The 20807-nt window shown below is 39.4% G+C and overlaps 2 protein-coding genes across 2 annotated transcripts; one reads left to right on the forward strand and one right to left on the reverse strand.

Moving 5' to 3' along the window:
- Positions 1-432: 432 nt before the first annotated feature.
- Positions 433-4482, forward strand: LOC105264633 (peptidyl-alpha-hydroxyglycine alpha-amidating lyase 1). Its single transcript, XM_011301633.1, has 4 exons — positions 433-939; positions 1076-2255; positions 2644-2847; positions 3365-4482. The coding sequence occupies exons 1-4, from the start codon at positions 841-843 to the stop codon at positions 3568-3570; spliced, it is 1689 nt and encodes a 562-aa protein (XP_011299935.1). The 5' UTR covers positions 433-840; the 3' UTR covers positions 3571-4482.
- A 2146-nt stretch (positions 4483-6628) lies between these two features.
- Positions 6629-20604, reverse strand: otp (orthopedia). Its single transcript, XM_011301634.1, has 6 exons — positions 20403-20604; positions 18354-18491; positions 18087-18268; positions 8764-8947; positions 8489-8668; positions 6629-7130 (listed from the first exon to the last, which is right to left on the reverse strand). The coding sequence occupies exons 1-6, from the start codon at positions 20446-20448 to the stop codon at positions 6820-6822; spliced, it is 1041 nt and encodes a 346-aa protein (XP_011299936.1). The 5' UTR covers positions 20449-20604; the 3' UTR covers positions 6629-6819.
- Positions 20605-20807: the final 203 nt, after the last annotated feature.

Genomic DNA, 20807 nt, shown 5'->3' on the forward strand with positions numbered 1-20807 from the left:
CCTGATACTTTTTTGAAAATTTTTCATTTTTCTATTTCAGTGAATACCTCCTCCATTTTCATGCTCATCTGATACTTTTTTGAAAATTTTTCATTTTTCATTTTCAGTGAATATCTCCTCGATTTTCATGCTCCCCTGATACTTTTTTGAAAATTTTTCATTTTTCAATTTCAGTGAATATCTCCTCCATTTTCATGCTCTCCTGATACTTTTTTGAAAATGTTTAATTTTTCAATTTCAGTGAATACCAATTTCGTAACACATAAAATAAAATTCACCCAGTTGACTGGTCCCTCTGACAGCGGGACTGCTTCCGAGGCAGTTACCGAGTCGGCTGATGGGACGACACCCCCATTGCGTGTGGCGCCCTCCTTCTGTTGGGGTGCAATACTACGATGCCGCTGGGGTCACTCAAACCCCCAGAACTGAGCCTCTACTTCAGTCAATCCTCTTTGGTCACCTGTTTGACACATCGCGTCGGCAGTGTTGAAACAATAATTCCTCAAGTACTCTAATTTCGTCGATTCCTGTCCGTAAAATTTCGGGTTTCAACAAAATAATCAGTTTTCAAGTCGTACACCAGTTATTCTACGGAATTGATATTCCGGTGTTGAGGCAGGAGTGATAACCCGGGGCAGGAGGTCACCAGCTGTTTCCCTGATTTTATCTCTCAATACTCCATTGATCCCAGAATAATTTGAGGGGATTATTTTATCCCATATGTACCTGGTAATGAGGAAAGTGCGAGGAATTTGCGACGATTGATTGATCTGGAGCAGATGCAGAAGGCAGCGAATCAACTGTTGCAATCAGTATCCTAATGACGTTTCACTGCGAAAGATGACGCACTATCGAGCCTACGGAATCTCCAATATTTTTTTTTTATTCACTTGTGTCACCTGCGTCTGCGGAGATCTCCAGGATTTCTTCGAGCTCCAGGTAAATTATCGAAGTAACAATTGAAAGGGCAGTCATCATTTTTTTATCAACATTTATTTAAACTTTCTTAGAACACCTTGCGCTGTAATTTTATCGTTGAAGTGAGGTATCCACTGGATTTTGGGATTTGTTTCAGCAAAGGAGAGCCCATGCGCCTTTGAATTTCGGTAAGACAGAGGAGAAGATCCAACAGGTACAAGATGATCATGGTTGGAATGAGGAAAGTGTGAGGGGACTCGTTGGTAGTCAGCCGGCGCTCCCCAGGAAGTGGAACATTTCATACACTTTTGATCCAAACATAAAATGGGAGAAAAACTGGACGTCATCTTCAGAGTTGGGCCAGCTGTCTGCAGTGGACATAGACCCGTCTGGCAATGTAGCGATATTCTGCAGAAGATCTCGCATCTGGGGACAGGACACCTTCACGATGGACAACAAATTCGACCCTCGTAAAGGCCCGATCCCCGAAAACGTGATAATTCTCCTGAACAAGGAGGGAAAAAAGATCTTGGAGTGGGGTAGCAACACATTTTACCTACCCCATGGTTTAACAATCGACTGGGAGGGAAACTACTGGCTGACAGACGTGGCAATGCACATGGTGATGAAGTTCTCAGTTTCCTCAATAAAATCAAATATTCCCACTTTGAAGAAGGCTGAGGGTTCGTCAGCACGAGAGACTGAAATCGATCTGAACAATCTCTTCAGGGACTCTATCGTCAAGCCAGTGCTAGCCCTGGGGGATCCCTTCCAGCCTGGAAACGATGATCAGAGATTCTGCAAGCCAACAGCGGTGGCAGTAATGAGGAATGGGGACTTCTTCGTGAGCGATGGCTACTGCAATTCCAGGATTGTAAAATTCAACTCCAAGGGAGAGAGAATATCACAATTCGGGAAGTTCTTTTCCCCTGGGCTCCACCAGCAGCCCTCACCGTACGTCCTGTCCGTTCCTCATGCTCTAGCACTTGCTGAGGAGCTTGGACTCCTCTACGTTGCCGACAGGGAGAATGGTAGAATTCTCGCTTTTCATGCGCTGAATGGCACCTACCACAGAGAATACAGGCATCCAGCTATTGGCGACAAAATTTACAGCGTTGCTTATGCCCAGGGAAGGATTTATGCTATTAATGGACCCGTTTTTTCTCAAAGCTTTCATGTGAGGGGCTTCAGTATCGATATTCACTCTGGAGAGATCATCTCCCAGTTTGGACCTGATGAGGACATGAAAACACCTCATGATCTTGCCGTTAGTAAGGATTCCAGTCAGATTTATGTCGTCGAGCTCGACGATCATGTTGTCTACAAATTTTTACAGGGTAAATTGGTTTTTCCATTATTAGAATAAAAATAAGTGAAATCCATGATGCTAAGAGGAATGAAGAGTTTTACGGCGTTCAAGTGCCCCAGATAAGTTGCGAATTTAATTTAATCTTGTTTTAATAAGACAGGAAAGTCTGACACTTTAGTCAGTGGGTTGAATCCACCGTTGACTGTATTTCGTTATTGAATGAATTTAATTACTTCTTTAGTCGATAATTGATTAATTATTTTTCGAATTTAACCCGTACATAATTAGACGTGAGGTTTTTCCATTCATTTGGTTATTCATCCATGTTATCGGTTATTGATGGCTGGAGTTAAAGAAAATGAAATTCACATCGACAATGTAACGTGCAAACAGTTTGGGAAATTTCTTTTCTCCAGCTGAAGTATCTCCAACCTCTGGAGCCTCAACCGAGGGAATACTCCTGAAACACGGATCTGAGCTCTTGACGAGCCCAGGATTCGGGCAAGAACCAAAGAAAATGGGAACAGCAACGTTAGCCCTCGTCTCAGTGATCACTTCCATCATCGTCATCGGTCTGTGCATTGCAGTCGCTGCTCTGTTCGCCAGATGCCAGAAGAGAGGTAGTTTATCACGCCTCGACGAGTCCCACGTTGAGTTTAAACGCCTAGTCGATTAAACTCCCATTTTTATTTAAATTCACAAACGCAATTCCACTCCTCACGTACTCTCCACTTACTTTTACTTTATCACGAATAATCTCGTAAGGATTGATCGACTCCCTCTCTTGTGATGTTACTTTATTTATTTTATTGATGTTTCATTATTGGAAGATATGACAATTGAATTGAGAGCAGTCCTCCATGCATTTGTGGTCAAACAATCGTACCAGAATTATTCTGCGCTCGAGTACAAAGAGAATATATTTTTCTCCTTATTTTCAGTTGTTCGCTGATAATATTTATTTATTGTGCAATGTCTCAGTGATTACTAGAATTAAATATACATTATTGCAATCAATTGTTTTTTACGATCCTTTTATAATTAACTGAGTTTTTATTTTACTCGTTTGGTTTTAGGCGTGATATTACTTTTGTTATCTCAGTAATAATATCGTATGATATATTTTTATCAACACAGGATGCTTATTATCAGTGCGTAGAAAATCCTACTGGGAGAGTGATCGAAAAGAAAACTTCAAGCTATCGAGAGTGTTGGAACCACGACAGGGTAAAAAGGGCTTTCGTTTATTCGATAAACGCCCCAATACCAAGGACTTTAGTAAATTAAATACCGAACCTGAGACCTCCGAAGACGAGCGCGGAGAGGACAGCCTCATTATTTAACCAAAAACCAAAGTGAAGAGAATAATATTCAATTAATCTCTCGATAAAATTTTCCTCTTCGTTTTATCATTATTTCTGCTTGAATTGTTGCGTGATCTTTACTTATTCCAGTGAATTTATTTATTTGTGTTGCATGAGAAATTACCACATGAAATTACCACATGAAATTAATGAAAATTGTCATGCTATTTTTTAAAACCAAAACATTCGTAAGAATTAAAATGCACTCATTAAAACAACAAAAACAAATCGACATCCCAGTTCACCTCTGAGCAATTATTATTACATGTCATTAATAATGAATGAATGATGAAAAAAATAGGAAAAACCAGCGATATTTACTCCATCAGACGAAACTTAATGGACCACCAGACGAGATTTGCAATACATATCGAATGAATTTGAAGTGTTTAATCAGTATTAATTGTGGTAATTAAAACCCCAAAAATACATTCCATCAAAAAAATGTGAATGTCCGAGGATCTTTGTGTTGCTTGACGTAAAAAATATGCATTCATCCGAAACTGTATATTTTCAATAAAAAAAAAATCAATGTTAGCACGAGTGCAATGTTAATTACCAGACGATACTGAGACTAGTCATCGATTTTTAATTCATTTACCTTCTTTCATAGTAGTGGGGGGATATTGGGAAGAGGTCAGTGTGTGCAAATTGACATTATACACCGTAAAAAGGGGATAAGAGAGGGCATGAAAGGCACATGAACGGCCAGTACGAGGTGCTTGCCAAGATAACTAATGCAAAATGGTGTTAAGTGACTCAATGATTACCCCATTATGTATCTCTGGATAATAATAAATGCTCACAGCGGCTTAAACGTTGATTACAAAGTCATTTAGTGAATGGTCTTGCGTTATTTGGATAAATTTTAATCATGTATTTGGCATTTCTCTTTTATTCATTCAATAAAACTATTTTCTCTTTCTCAGATAATTATTTATTTTATACATTCAGTTGACCTCTATACACAACTATACAACGATGAAAATGATAATTCATTCATTTATCGGTCCTCGTTACAACTCATTCATGAACAAAATAGTTTTAATAATAATTGCCGCTCAAGCGTGAATAAAATTTGAGAGAACAATGGAAATCTATTGATTTTTTGGTAATCATGCAAAAATTTCAATAGAATTCATTAGTGAAAGTCCCAGATTATTCCATCATTTTTTTTTCACGCCTGCTCTCACTGGAAAATAGAGCAAAACAAATTTATCGTCAACAATTACACATATCAACACTTTAAATTAATATAATTCCAAAATATTGTAACTTCTGGGATAATTGTCGTAATTCGTGACTCGAGGGGATGTTTCATTGATTTTTAAATAAAAATCTAGTTGGTTTACGTTATCCTTACCTTCATTTTGTACATTAAAAATCGTATACATTTTGTGATACATCGACAACTTGCCTAAATTTAATTACGAATAAACCGATTAAATTTATGGTAAATTCTACCCAGTTAAATTCGTACCTAGAATATTCAATCTTTGCACATGGCGTTGACGAATACCCAATGAATCGCTCGATTTTATCGACATTAAGGAAAGATTACTGCAAGTTCCAAAAGTATTAAAAATTAATCAGAAGTCTCAGACTACTGAAGTAATTACTATAATAAAAATTTCCACAGTCCATTTTCCCCCCCGCCCCCGTTTTTAACGTACAAACATTTTCTTTCCAAAATTTGAAAAAAGTATGTAGAATAACGATTAGAAGGTAATCAAATTGTTTTCGGTTGAAAAATCCGCAGAAATTAATTTTTTTAAGTGGATATCTCACTCGCAAGACCTACGGTAATCTCCCTTTAATCTCGTTATGTCTTTAATTTTTTTTTTCTGTAATACCATAATGGAGCGTTGACTGAGAGAAAAAGAACAGTCAGCCCCTTAATATCACAATGTCCAAGTATACTCGCGTTTCATTCTTCTTCCCATAGTTTTCACTCTCAGATTCTTTAATACGATAACTTATCATCCATTAATGATGCTTATTATATTTTATTATGTTGATCGTAAGACGTATACTCTATTTACAAAAATCTCTGCACTTCTCCCAAACGTGCAATAATCAAACATTTTGTTTGTTTTATTCCTAGAATTATTATATGCGTATTCGTGATGCTGAGGCTCCAGAAGATCCCAATTATCTAATTATTTCATGAGAGGAAGTTATAAAAAAAATCATTGAATAAAATAATATCGCGATTGCAGGTCGATTAATTTATAAATCACCAGCGAAGAAAAAGGGCGACCAGTCGACTCAGTTAATTGCTCTAATTAAACTAACAGAATTCAATATTTGATTAAATAAAATTACTGATATTGGGATCGCCTTGAGCCACGTCATGCCATGGTAAATTCCTGTTATCATGACACTCTTATCTCTCTCCATTCATGAATGCCAAAGCCGCAAAATAATAAATACTCCAAACGGAAAAGAAACAACAGAGGGACAACAGACTGCATCACTCCGTATTCAATCATTAATAACTCGAGTTAACAAGCGAATTTCCCGGATTTAAAAGATAATTATTCATCCTTTAAAACGAGAGTCGAATCGTCTAGATCGAACTACTGCGTGAGTTATTCATGACTGAATCCACCAGTCGTGAGAAATAAGAACAGATAAAATCAGAAATGAGAAAAATTCAGTTCTGCAATTTTGTATTGGCCTTTGACTGCTATTTATTTACATTACCCTTTTTAAAACTAAGTTAAATTAGTCGCTCTTTATCGTATACATGTTTCAATTCTCACTTAATCGCCCTCGGCGTGAATTGCGATTTACAACCGCGGTATGGAACATTCTCCGTGAAAACAAACGGAATTGAGTCTTCGAAGTTTTCATTGCGATTCAATCTTTCTGATCGTACGCAATCACAGGAGCCCTCACGATTTTTCTCCAAGTTTCCAAGTTTCCTCAAACAAGCACTTATCAATTTTCAAAAAAACCAAGAATATAAAAAATCATATTTCGCGAACAGATTGAGTGAAAACTCGAGAAAAAAAAAATTGTGAGTGCATTCCATTTGATTGTATTATCAATGAAAAATTAAAAAATGGGCAATGAAAATTTTTTAATTTCAATTCCGTTGGAATTAACGTAGAATGCCTCGTGGAGAAAATGATTAAAATGAAAAACGTTCGTATACCAATGATTTCCGGTTTGATCTCCTCGTGGGAGATTAACAATTTATTATTTATCTGGAAGAGATGGAGTTCAGTACACGGAACTGTATTCGAGATCGTGGGACGAGTACTGGGGCGGTCCTGGGGGTGGTGGCGGCTGAGGGCTGTATTGCTGGGATGCGTCGGATGCACGACGCCTCAGGGCTGCAATACTGTGTGCACCTCTCCAATCTGATGCTTCACCATCGCCACTAACACAGGAAACACCACCACCACTGCCGGATGCCGCACCTGGTGAGCCCTGGCCGCAGTTCATACCACCCCCTAGCCCACCCTGTCCACCGGTACCCACTGTCAAGGCACCCGGTGGCGAACCCCGGGACGCTGACACATGAACACCACCTGGACAAAAAAAAAATCCGTTCCTCCAGTCTCAAGATTGTCATTACACGCGGTAAGCAATTCATAATTCATATCTTACGATTCATATTTTTCAGTTAAAAATTTCGAATTATTAAACACCTACATACTGTAATAAATAATTATATTTTTTATATGAGAGAATAATATCATAAATGTAACTGATATTTCCAGAAATTTTTAACCGTCTTTATTATTTGTGAAAAGAGTTAGACATTTGTGACCGAGAAAAAAAAATATCGAAAACTGAACTGCGAACCAGTAAAAATCGATGAACAACATTAAATCGGCCATTTTCGCTGGTGTTAATTATCGCTTCATAGGAGTTACGTTTTCGGTAGCTGTTTTCAGAGTCTATACACACATTTCCACACTCACATAATGATCGTTCTATGAGTGGTTCGGCGTCTCACGCCTCGAAAGTGCTAATCATCATTGAAAACTCGAGTTGAGGTGGGGAAAGAGAGAGAGGAGAGAAAAAAAAGAGGTGAAAAAAAAGTAGAGCCGAGCTCTCCGGGTGTTTGCCGGAGTGGTTATCTGTCGGGAGACGTGTCTTGATCGTCGGAGGCTTTCACTACTGTGCAGAAATTCCACCGATACATTCGCACACCGGAAAAAAAAAAGGAGAAAACGGTAGCTGCGACAGCCACCCCATAATTGCAGTCGTAAAAGACGATCCATTTTTAAGTAACGAGAGATGCTGCCTCACGGTGATAATCCACACTAATTGGCTGTTCCGCGCAATGAAATGCTGCATTATGTGTCTGAGGTTCTGGTGGTACGAAAAATCGGAGGCACGAAATAGTCGTTCATTGGAATTCGAAGGGTGTAAAAAAGTAAATGGAAAATTTCTGGAGAAAAAAAATGAGTGTCTCGGGCGTTTGCGCTTTGCGGCCAAATATTTGAAGCGAAATATTCACCGAGGTAGGACCATCTTTTTTTCGGGAAGATAATGTTCAATATTGTGAGTCTCGGGTGGGATCTTGGGTGAAGCAAGACAAGTTGCATCGGGATGTTATGGTAAATATAACAGCGAAAGATCTCACACCTAGGTGCGACCACCTTGAGGTCTCACTGCGCAAACATTCGACTTGGATGGACTTTATGTTTCTGGCTCAAATTCTTTACGTGAGAGATCTTCTTGAATTCATTATCGCCGGTTTTAGGATTTACAGATTTGATGGGAACCTCCGCTATTTCAGCTTTTATCCCAGTTTGACCATTTTGTAAAATTATAATCCTGAATTTCACTGAAGAAAAAATAATACCGGATAAAAAATAAATTCTTCAAGTCTCATTGCATTAAGGGTTGTTTAAAAAATTGAGTGATCGTTACTCACCCAAGGAATTAAGTCCATAACTAGCTTGATAAACAGTCTGCGAGGGACTACTGATGGGCAGTGTTGAGTTGCCAAGTCCAAGACTAGAGCCCAGACCACCTGAACTCTGCTGGCTGAGCTGACCCAGACTCTGCCCAAATCCAGCCATGCCCATTCCACCCTGGCCCAGCTGCCCAAGACCTAAACAATCAAATCACCTCGACAAAATTAAACTCGCTTTCTAAAACCAGGAAATAATTTTCCTGCGGATGATGGTTGTGGTATCAGGGACCAACCTGGACCCATTCCCCACCGGTCGGTGGGTGCGTGGAACATTCCAGCTGCGGCCCCACACAAATCTGAACCCATCGCCCCAAAAGGCGGCAATCCATGAGACGGTAGCAATGCACCAGGTGTTCTAAAGACATTCGTCGTCTTCTTGCGTTTTTTCCACTTGGCTCGACGATTCTGGAACCAAACCTAGAAAATATAAAAATTATATTAAATACCCATCGATTGTACATTTTCCCCGTGGGAAAAGAAAAACGTAGAGAGAAAAAGATGAGAATTGAGACTTGGGCCCAAATTGTAGGAGTAATCCAATAAAAAATCTCCAAAATTTTCCCCAGCTGTAATATCTGTAATATCTGCCCCATGAATAATTACCCTGGCTATAATAATCCCGAGAAAAAAAAGAATCGTTCTTTGTCAGAAGAAAATGTGGGAGCAACGAGGGGAAGAGTGAAGACTCAAAGGAAAATCCCGCCTAATATTGCGTTTGTGTTAGCTATCGGTATATAATGTTGTACATAAGGTATCAGGGAGAGCGATAAGGTGTCCCTTGGCGTTACTACAATATCTTGGACCCCAGTGTATGAATGAGAGAGAGGAATAGGGAAAAGGGAGAGCACACCGGTAGCTATTAGCCGACGTTATGAGCTGTTGATTCTGGCCACGTAGTGCGTCCCTTCTCGTCCTAAGCTTGCCGGGGGTTCCCGGCGACTTGATTTATTGATATCGCATGCAAAGCCCCCACCCACCCCTCGGTACAATCATCTCACTCCGTCTAATGTGTCCATCTCTTTCTTACCCCTCAAACATTACCACTGGGCAAATGTAGTTGCGCACCTTCAACCAACACCCGATTATATATCCCGTGTACTCGTGCTTTTCGATCATAAATTAACGCTTTGGCATTAGCACGCGAACGTACTCTGGTGCTTTGCAATGAGCGGCGAGATATCCGCAAAGTGTGGCGCTGGCTTTCTGCTCAAATGCACGTGGATTATTTGAGTCTAATTGGATTTATTGGATTTTACGGGTTTCGAGGCTCTACCCGAATTCCACGGCTTTCCCCACAACCCACGTGCAAATATTTATGAAAAATCGCTATTTTATCCGCGCGTTATTTTTATATTTTAACGAAAAAAACAATTAAAAAACCAATAGATAATATGTATATTTTTTTTTCGTTGCATAAAGTGGATCATCCTCACGAATAACAATTATATGCGCATAATTATATGTGGCATATACATGAGATATATGGGATATTCTTTTTGCGGGCCGAGATGTGAGCGCATGTAATCGTTAATTGAGTTAATTTGGAAAAATTCTGGATTAATTTTTTGTTGAACTTTCAACGCCCGGAGATTCACCCTAGAGGTAGAGGGTGCGGTCCTGACGATTTCACGCCAGAGGAAGAAGCTAAAAGCCCGTGGATAATTCAACGACGTGCGATCCCCAGGAATAAAGAATCACAGGGTGTGGATGGCAAAGTCACTCCGATGTTTATGATGTATTTGAGATTCATATCTATACTAGGGGAGAATGAACACCTTGGATGATGACTAAGAGAGGATTGCGCACCGTTGGGGGCCAATTAACCCACCGAAAATTGGTCAATCATCGACCCGCACCTTTCGAAGTGATGCAGATGTTGAAGATGCACCTGGATCACCACCGGTACCATTACAAACTCGAAAATTATTAATTGAAAATTATTTATTAATTGCAAAATCTGAAAGACAAAAATTCCGCTGAATTGTTTCTCACGGAGACCGTAAAGTTGGAATTTTTCATCATTGGAACAATGCCTCGACGAATATTCCACCCTCACCCCCCAATTTCTCGTACCCATCATCATCAAAGTCACCCTCGTAATGAAATAAAGTTTGAAGCCTCCGAGATTTTCTCATTCTACCCCCAGAACCGAGTGGTTTACCTTGAAATAAAAAGATTGGGAGAACGCACGGTGAAAATAAAAATAAAAAAACTGATGAAGGGATAGAGAATAGTTCGAGGGGTATATGCAGTACCTGTGAGAGGGGCTCACTAGGTGCTGATATAAATTGAACTTGCCATCAAGGCAAGCGCTGGGATCACTGGGGACCACTGGTGATATATACCAGTAGATTTTACCCCGCCATTGAGTGATCGTTTCCTTCGAAGATAGAGAGGAGATCGTAGTTAAGTGAGATGGAATTTATTGGTTATTGAAATAGTCGATGGTCAATGTCACACTTGGTGAAAAAATATATTTTTGCAATTGATCTTACAATTTTGTCAAATTTTTAAATTAAAAAAAAATGCAGATCTGACGAAAAGTGAAAATTTGATGGAAATCATACATGAAGATGATGTCGAGGGTTCTGTTGCCCATTTAATTTATTTTATTTTATTTTATTTAGCTTGAAGAACTGGATAGAGACGAAGCAGCCCAATGGAGTGGCAAGTTGAGATTTTCGTCTGGGGGTGAGGGTGCGGTTTAATGAGAATAAATATTGTATAAACTCGGATGTGCATCGGTCTGATGGATGATGGTGGGAGAATTCTGTCGGAGGGTCCCGAAGACGCATTACCCTCTATTCTGGACCACCTACTGGGCTCTTTTATCTCTTCACACACGGTTATAATGTTTGACGTGGTAAAAGTCTTTGGAAGAGGCATTAACACCTCCAAGAACCTCAATAATCGATTCCGAGTGGCACAATAAATTTTTAACATTCCCTCAAGTTCATAATCTCACGCAATTAAAAAATCAATGCTCCATTTTTATTTGAGTAATATTACGTGGCGTGCTCTCGACGATTCGACAATTGCCAGGGAATCGGTGGAAATTCAAAAAATGTATCTATCAGCGTAATGAATGTACATAGTAAAATTCAAGTAATAACCCTCGTATAAACTCATGTTCGCGTTCATGACAGCTCAATGGAATATCTCACTATGTGTCAAGAATATGTGTTTTTAAAATAATCTCTCAAGGAATGTGAAATGAAGTACCCCATGAAAGAACGGGGAAAAAGGCCATCCTGTTGGAATAAACTGCATGTTGAAAAGTAGAGGAAAAAGGGCGGAGAAAATGTGAGATCGTGAAAAAGGTGCACCATAAAAATCCAGGGAAAGCACATGGGCCTGGGTGCTTGCACAGGCCGATCGTAAACTTGATCCATTTATATTTTATTATTATTTCATGGATACCTGGGCAATATCGTTGGCTGTACATGCCAGATACTCGGAAAACCGTCACGTCGTCAAATTAACTAAAACTGCATTGCCGACTTTATCTTCTGGAAGAAAGAGCGCGTAAAAATATCAAAAAAAAATCGGTTAAATAATTTTTTACACTCCTATCCAATCGGAAATTCCTCATTTATTCCCAAAGAGTGTGGAAATATCGCGGAATAAAATGATTATCTAAAAAATTATCTGTCCCCGAAAGTCTCTAATTATTTAATCAATAAGATTTTTCAACTATTCGACGGTGAATTTAATTTAGTTACGCCATTGATTTTTAAAATTAAAAAAATCAGTTTTTTTTTCTCTCAGCTAATAATTAATTTCCCAACAAAAGCTTGAGTTTCAACTAAGTTGAAAAATCAGGGAAATGTTCTCGAATTTTCCGAAATTTGTCTGTGTTAAAAATGTCGAGTGAATTTTTCCGGCTGCATCACGCGTGTCAGACTAAACGATACAAATCCGAAAATTAAATATCGATGTTTGTTAACGCGATTACTTATCGCGATCCCTAAAACTCGAGGGTGGAGTTGACTCTGGGGGTAAAGTGGGTGCGAGATGATAACCAAATGGGCGTCGAATGATGCTCCCTTGGGTAGACCACAGCGACACAGTTTATCCATTGAGAATCCCCATATACACCAGACCACTCTCACCCCATTTTTACCCCCTTTCAACCCCCTCATATTCTTTTACCCTCGCTAACACTGTCTCCCTCGCACTGACTCGGTCTACAGTGGTGGTCTGTGCGCCCCTTTTTGCATTATACGCGTTATATTTTTCGTCCCGACGACACGTAAGAGCTCATATCACAGTCTATGCATATTTATACAGCATTAAAAATCACAGCAAACCCTCTGCCACCGCCTTAAAATGCATGGGCCGTTGCATAGAAAAGATTGTTGCGCCCAAGTTATTATTATTTTTGCGAATAAAGTCACTCGATTTTTTTTTTCACTTCACTATAAAAGCATTTGCGCAAAAAAAATGCCTCCCATTAATTATCTCAAAACAATAAACAACAATATATTTATGAAACTGTATAAAAAATTGAAGTAAACATTTTCTTTAATATTAATAATTATTTTATATTTAGAGTTGTATTTTACTTTGTGTTCTTTGAAAACGATAAAAAATATTTTCCATCATTTATCTCCAGAATACATTGCGCCATCAATATTTCTTCCCGTGGTAATAAAACAAAATACACATTTGTGTCCCAGTGATTCGTGGATTCCCGCGAGATTCCCAAAAGGAGACTGACAGTGCCATCAGCATGCACCCCCAAGGGATGTTTTCGAGAGGAAACCAGAGTGTCCCATATGGTGACTCCTAGCATTTTGCACCCCCGGTCATCCCCAGGACCGACGACCCGATGATCCACCCGAAAGAAAATCCACCCCAAATCACGAGTCTAATCCAAAGGATCTCCAAAAGATTGTCGAAGATCTGTTTGATAACCCGTAAAAATTTTTCATCAGACAAAATTCCAACCCCTTTGACTCATCAATCATTTTTTTTGCTGATGGTAAAAGCGTGCGACATGTAGATCCTCTCCAGGGCTTATTTTTTTTTTCCTGTGGGTGTTTTTGGCACCGAAAACGAGAGGCAAAAGTGGCGAGTGAGAGGCGCGATGGCAGAAGTGTACATAAAATTTTCGGGAGGAGATAGTGGTAATCGAAAGAGGACCCTTCAGCCTAGAAACGAGGCTGTTACCTCAACCCGGACTGCGTCCACCAGAGTAGTTAACTTAAATGCCCCTGTTAGCAGACGTTAACTGCCAACTGTGCGCCGAGAGTTCCTATTCCGTGGACGATTGCAATTTTAATCGGCACTTCATTACGATTTAATTTAAATCGTTGCGCTCGGGCCTTCAATAAAGCTCAACCTGGGATATTCACCTGTGTTTCTGTCGTTAATGTAATCCATACATTGTTACTGGAACATTTTTCCAGACGACGGAACAACTACTGTCTGGGGTACATACTAGATCCTTTAAAATTTTCAGCGAGAGCTTTGCATTCCGATTTTATGAGCTTTCGAATAGTTTTTCTTACTCGAAATGTTCAAAATTTCAGCGATAAACAATATAATTAAATCTAGTTTATTTCATGATCGATTCTGGTATTTGTTATGAATAAATTAAATAATAGAAAATTTTTTGTACTTCGGAATTGATAATTAATTTTGATTGAAAACTTAATTTGAATGTTTGATACGATTATTAATATTTTTATTATTAATATGGATTAATTATTATTTGATTAGTATTATTATTAATATAGGTTATTAATGTTGATAAAATATTGTAGAATATATTCCCTGGGATTTTTCCATTTGACAATTCTCAAATAAAAAATGCGTTGACATTCCGTTACGAATTTCTCTGCGAATAAATTCAATCCGAAACAACCAGAAATTCCCAGAATTTCCACTAGCGATTTCATTGAAATTTTTTCCGTACCACCGGTATAGAATTTTTCTGAAGAATTTTCCTCGTCGCGCAGTAACGAAATTTCAGACCAATTTTCCTACATTTTTCTCCACTCCGATTCCATTCCAATTGGCAATATGCCAGTGACAATCCCCTTGACGGGTTGAAAACGAAACGTAATTAAATCCTCGTAAGCGAAAAAACATGTTTTGGAAATAGAAGGCCAGAGGAATTCAAATGAATTTCTAGCAGAGTAACGTCAAAAGAGTTGCATCAGGAGTGGACGAAAAAAAAAGATACGTCGATTTCGAGTGATTGGAGCTGATTAAAAGGACAGAGTGGGTGGTCCCCGGTGAAAATTCGCCGCATTTTGTCAATTGACGAGACGAAAGAGTCCGCCATTCCACTTCAACTCGTTGGTTATTTTTTTTTTTCAATTGAAAGGACGAGAACATTCACCCCTCCGACGAAAATAAAATTGATTCACGTGTCACGAGTTGATTTTTTTGAGGTACCTCAGTGCCGAATGTCCAGGTATTGCCCTAATTATTGGCTTTCACGTTTGTTTATTTATTGTTTAATAAATTTTTCATTTCCTCAGGTGTTGACTCGTGTGGATTTTATCCATCGTATTTTTGCTATTTCATTCAGGACGAATGATTTATCGGTGGGAATAATCACTTTCGGGCTTTATGAAAAACAAATAACGAATATTTTTTATCATGACGATGTGGTGGTAATTGAGGTGAATAAAGATTGACGAAACTAATGAATTACCCTTTTCTAAAAACTGTACTAATTAAAAGTGCAACGAGTGTCGAGTCATAAATTTCGGTGGATATCATTGAAAATATATTCGATATGATAACTCCATTTCCGGTGAGGAATTCGTTTTAATATTTTCCACGGGGAAATGAATTTTTTTTTAGTCTTTCTTCTCGTCGCGTTCATTTTTACGCGCATTTTGCCATTTTGTTATTGTTATTGTGAGCAAAATAACGGACTCGGCTATCGTATGGGGTTTATTTATTTATTTATGTGACGGAGTGGAGATCGTTAGTCCGACGGCGAGGGGGAATGCATAAATGGAGTGAAAAGGGGGTATTTTCGGGAAAATGTGACCGGGGAATTCAATTTCGATAGACAGCGAAATGACAGACGTCAACCATTTGTATTTTCGGATGGGGGAGTATTTTCGAGATGATTCGTCGGGTTATCATTCGTCAGTTTAATTTATCGAGAGTGTTGATGAGCAGTGACCAGTGTTCGTGGTACTCTCGGTTATGGGGCTTCATTCAAATGTCGGGATTGATGAGATTTTTTCAGGTGCCTGTGGCGATCGGTCGCTCATTCAGTCTCGAGGACTCCATTTTTTTTAGTTGAATGAGTCTGCGGGGAGAAAAATATATCACTAATATCACAGGCAACGCGAGACTAATTCGATAAAATTTCCAATCCTCCGGGGATTCATTCCATAAAATTCCGGGGTAATTAGAACCCAAAAACCATCTCTCCACTATTACCATTACCTCCACAAAAAAAATATATAAACCACGCATTCGACCCGCACAGCAAAATATATAATCCAAAACTATGAACCGAGATATATTTCTCTCCGGAATTATATTTTAAATGTCCTTTACTATATACTCTGGATATATCTATACAGATAAATCCGAGATATATTTGGGATTGATTTTCTTCGAAATGAATAATTAAAAATAATTTACATATATTCCTGGATATATATTTATATAGATGAATTTGAAAGAGCCCGAATTTTCCAATTAAAATAGAGGACAAAGGGAAACTGGAGGTAACCCCAGACCAGCCATGGTAAAACAAGAAATCTTTGATAGCTGGCGCTCAATAGCCCCTGGATTTCAGTATAGCGCCGGCGCTTGCTTCCGCGGCCCCATTGGTGGCTTGAACCCAAAACCCATCTGAACGCGGAATCTCGCGGGTATGTTCCCTTGGAAACGCTTCGTCCGCTCACATCAACCCCCCTTTCCTCGCAGATAGAGGGCCTCTTTCAATTACACTCCCCCTCGCTTTTACCTTTTTGCCCTCTTTCCCCTCGTCATCTTCATCTCCCTGAAACGTCTCCTACCCTCAGATGTGCGAATATCCAACCTCTCGTCAATCGTCTCGATCCTCCTACCGCTCGATTCAGCCTTCACAGCTTTTTATCTCAATCGTTTACTCTTCTTATTCGACTTTTTTTTACCGCTCCCATAGAAGACGAGTGAATTTTACCCGATATCAAATCAATAGCCAGTATTTCAGTCCGATTGCAGACATTCAGACTCACATTGTCGGGATTGCGATAATTACGGGGAAATATTTGGTAATTGTAGAAGAAATTTCGTAAGAATTTTCGTAGGAATTTTCGTAGGATTCTTGGTAATCATCTTTCACTCCGGAATAATCGAAAATATGCCAATCTTATTCAAACTCACGGGCAATTAAATTTCTGTTTTGTTCCGTTACTCAATTGAAGTCGACTCTCATTTCATCCGATTTCTCGAGGAATATCTCCGAATCTAAACGAGATACTGAAATTCTGGTAATAACCTTTTTTGAAGGTCTCAAAAAACGCCGGGAAAAAGGTTCTGACACAAAAATCGCTATGACAGTTGAATAGCGAGATATCGACGGGAAACGAATAGTCCGTGAAAAGCGGCGTCAGATTTTCCCATTTCGCCGCTGAATTTTCCGTCAGAAAAAAAAACAACCGTCGAAAATATTGAATTCTCACCAGACACTACGATTATGATATAAAAGCTATCCGTAGTATGAATGAATCGTGAATTTTCCGTCAATTCGTCTCATTATGCTGCCCCGGAGGAGCACCAGTATAGCACAACGTGGCTGTAGTACAGAAAAAGTGCCGTATGGGTGGAGTGGCTGTTTGATATGCGGGTTGGCACTCACTTGACTGACGCTTTGAGTTTTGCGAATAAAAATTTCATGAATTTCTATTAGCTACGTTTTTCCAGCGAGCCCCAGAGAGCGCCAACTGATAAAAGAGCCACGTTTTTTTTTTTAGCCCATTGAGCACTTCCTCCCTCTCGCCTAAAATAACACCACTATTGAGATTGTGAATGAACACTTCCCCTCGAATTGGGTGTATCGACTTGATTTTAAATCGAATTGGTGAAAGGAGAGTTGAAAGTGGTTGACCGTCGGACGATGTCTCGCGGTTTTGCGGTAGGATCTTTCTGTACCCCTGCCACCGAATGTACCACCGATGGAGATATCACCCACAGGGACGAATATTCTAACCCCTCGGGTGGGGTACCCCGGGCTTAGCAACTCCAAGTTTCTGTTTAATCCGCAGAAGCCACTGGTGTCTTTCGCAATTGAATTCTAACGCCTGCGAAAATATCTTCGAGGTGTCTTCTCTGAATTCATTAAGACATTGTAATTATAATTTAATCATCAAGTTCAATTGCTTTCACTTGATATTTGGCACGGTTCACTGGAGCATTCCGTGAGGATGCGAGGATGTGATTGTTTAGACAAAATGATTTTTTATTCATCTCAATTTTTTTCACACTTAATCAATTGTGGAAGTATTTTTTTCCTTTGTCATTTAATTATTTTTTTTCTCTCAGTTAATTTCACTCAGGCTCATCAAATCGCAGGAATATAAAATAGTCTTACTTGCACTCTACTCTCGGTGAGTCCGATCCTCATGGCGATTTCTTCCCTGAGGAAGATGTCCGGGTAGTGGGTCTTGCCGAAGCACCTCTCCAATTCGTTCAACTGTGCTGGTGTAAATCGCGTTCGGTGTCTCTTCTGTTTCGCCGGTTTGTCGTCACCCTGACCAATAGCCCCAGCATTACCTGAAAATGAGAAAAGAATCCCTAAAAGTTTTTTCATGGTTAAATTAAGGCAACTTTTATTTGGTGATAATTCAAGGGAATTTACCTGCTCCCGGCATCCCCATTATCAATTCTTGATGGAGTGTCAGGCCTCCACCACTGGACAGAGTACCAGCCAAATTCGCCCCCAGCACGCTCTCCAATTTCTCGTGCTTCAGCTCCTGTGCGTGAAGTTCCTTCGTTCCTGATGATAATTACCCCATAATTAGCATGTGCAATTCAATTCGCCAATTATATCACTCATAACATGAAAGAATTCCTCGGAAATCCCACGAAATGAGAGAATAGTTTCCCACAAATATTTCAATTCTGCAATCACCCCTGACAATTCCTTCCCTATTATCTATTTTTTTTATCCAGCCAACCTTCTACCCCACAATTGTTAATAACAACAGAATTTAAACAACAGAATATGTGAAATTGAAACTCATCAGCAGAGTTCACGGTGAAATTAAATTGCATCTTCAAGGAGTTGAAAATTAATATCTGTTCAATATTTTTAATAGTGAATTTTTTTTTTTATGGTTTTTTTAAACAAAAATTTTTGCTTGCGGTTCTCCTGCCGATGCGGCATTTCCGTGAAATAACTCGAATCCTCGCGGAGTGGCACAAGTTCTTTTGATCTTTTCCCTTCGCCCTTTTGAGACACGGGATGGGCCAAAAGAACTAACGCGTATAGTTTAAATTTGTATAGGAGCAGAAGCCGAGAGGGACGCACGGGGTCACTTAGCACTGGGGTGTGAGAATCGTCACCGGCCTCTTGGCTTCTAGGCGAGAGAGCAAATACATACGCAACTGAAAACACTTCTTTACCCGGACATTAAGGTACCACGTGTGTGATAAGAATTGCTCTTTATAAAAAGAAAAAAAAAAACAAAAACATCGTACGACTGAAATTTGAAATCAACGTTTTCGTTAGCAGCCAATCTGATTCTTGGATCGATCTTTATTCGATTTTTCCATGAAATTGCTAATTCAGGGAAAAGGGGGAATTTGTATTTCGAAAATTCTAGTCAATTGAATTTTTTCACTTCAATCCTGCGGGTAGTTCAATCAAGTAGACCCAGTTTTAATTGAGATAGGGTAAAAAAAGAATGCAAAAACTTTATTCAAAACTTACGATTATGGAAAGTGAAGAAATTTGCGCGGTGGTGATGTAAGGCCCATAGAAAATTCAGATAAAAATTACGGATAATTATTTTGAATCGAATCTTTATCCCGATGCAAGTAAAATTAACTCGATCGAAAAAAATATTCTCCAGTCTTAAAACCGATGGATATAAATATATTTCTTTCCGATATCCACAGCTTTTGATATTTTTTCGAATTCGAATATTGATTAATGGAAAAATTATTGGCCTCAGGAGAAATTTTGAACAGATATGTTAATTTTTTTAATGAGTTAATTGACTACGAAAACGGGTCCTTTAAAATTCATTGATTTTGATTCTATGAATATGTAATTAAGGAAATAGTTTATAATTTATAGGATCAATAAAAACGTGTTGACAAAAAATGAACCGACAGTTGCAAAAAAATGATGAAGGATCTATTTTATCAGAGGCAGTGAAAAACGAATATCCTGAAGATGATGATCCCGCAATGTTCCCCAAATAACCGTGAAACAATCCAGCAGTTATGAATGGAAAATCGTTTACGACCACCGGTATTTCCACCGTAATGCACCGAGGTGTTTATTTCCATCTTTTCTCCAGGTTGTTTTTTATTTTATTGGGTGTGAGGGTCTCGGAGGGGTTTATGAGAGGCACTAGACAGTTGAAAATGATTCGGCACGTCGCTTTGATCCTCATCCACCATAGAATCGGCTTCTGTGTAATGTTTTCTCATTTTTATACTCCCGCAGATGAGTCACGAACCGCTGAAAACCTTTTTCTCACTAACCGAGGAAAAGCCGCAGTGATAATTTTCCTGGATGAAAGAATTTCCCTAGATCGAGGGATCGACGGGTTGTGAGGGGAATCGGATGACGCGAGATTGAGTCTCCGACGGCTACGGGATAGTGGAATTCCTGGGGATCGGCCTGTGGGGCCGGTTTGTTCGGTGATTGGGGGATTTAATTAGGGTAATTACTCACCGGTGATGCCATGGACGGAAGCTCCAGCGGAGATATTGTTGAGCATGCCTCCCCAGGAGCAATACTCCTGCACACCGCGTACGAATTTTCGTTCAATGGTAACACTTTGATCTACCAAAAACGATCGATAACAATCACCCACACTATTTTATTGTTTATTATTTGTTGTTGGATAACCGGTGAACTGACGTTCGGACCGAACGACCGGAAGGCTAACGGCGAACTGTCCAGCTGCCATTCCAAAACTCCCCACCTCTCGGTAAAATTATCGCTGTCCTCTTCTACGGGGAGAATTCACTCTGTCATACGCGTACGGCCGCACCCGCACATCCACGTTATCGGCTTCCTCCTCGCACATGCGGATCATACCCTCCCCTTTCCTTCAAAACGCTTTCTCGCTTGTGG

This window comes from Fopius arisanus, unplaced genomic scaffold (assembly GCF_000806365.1).
Source record: "Fopius arisanus strain USDA-PBARC FA_bdor unplaced genomic scaffold, ASM80636v1 scaffold00024, whole genome shotgun sequence".
NCBI lineage: Eukaryota > Metazoa > Arthropoda > Insecta > Hymenoptera > Braconidae > Fopius > Fopius arisanus.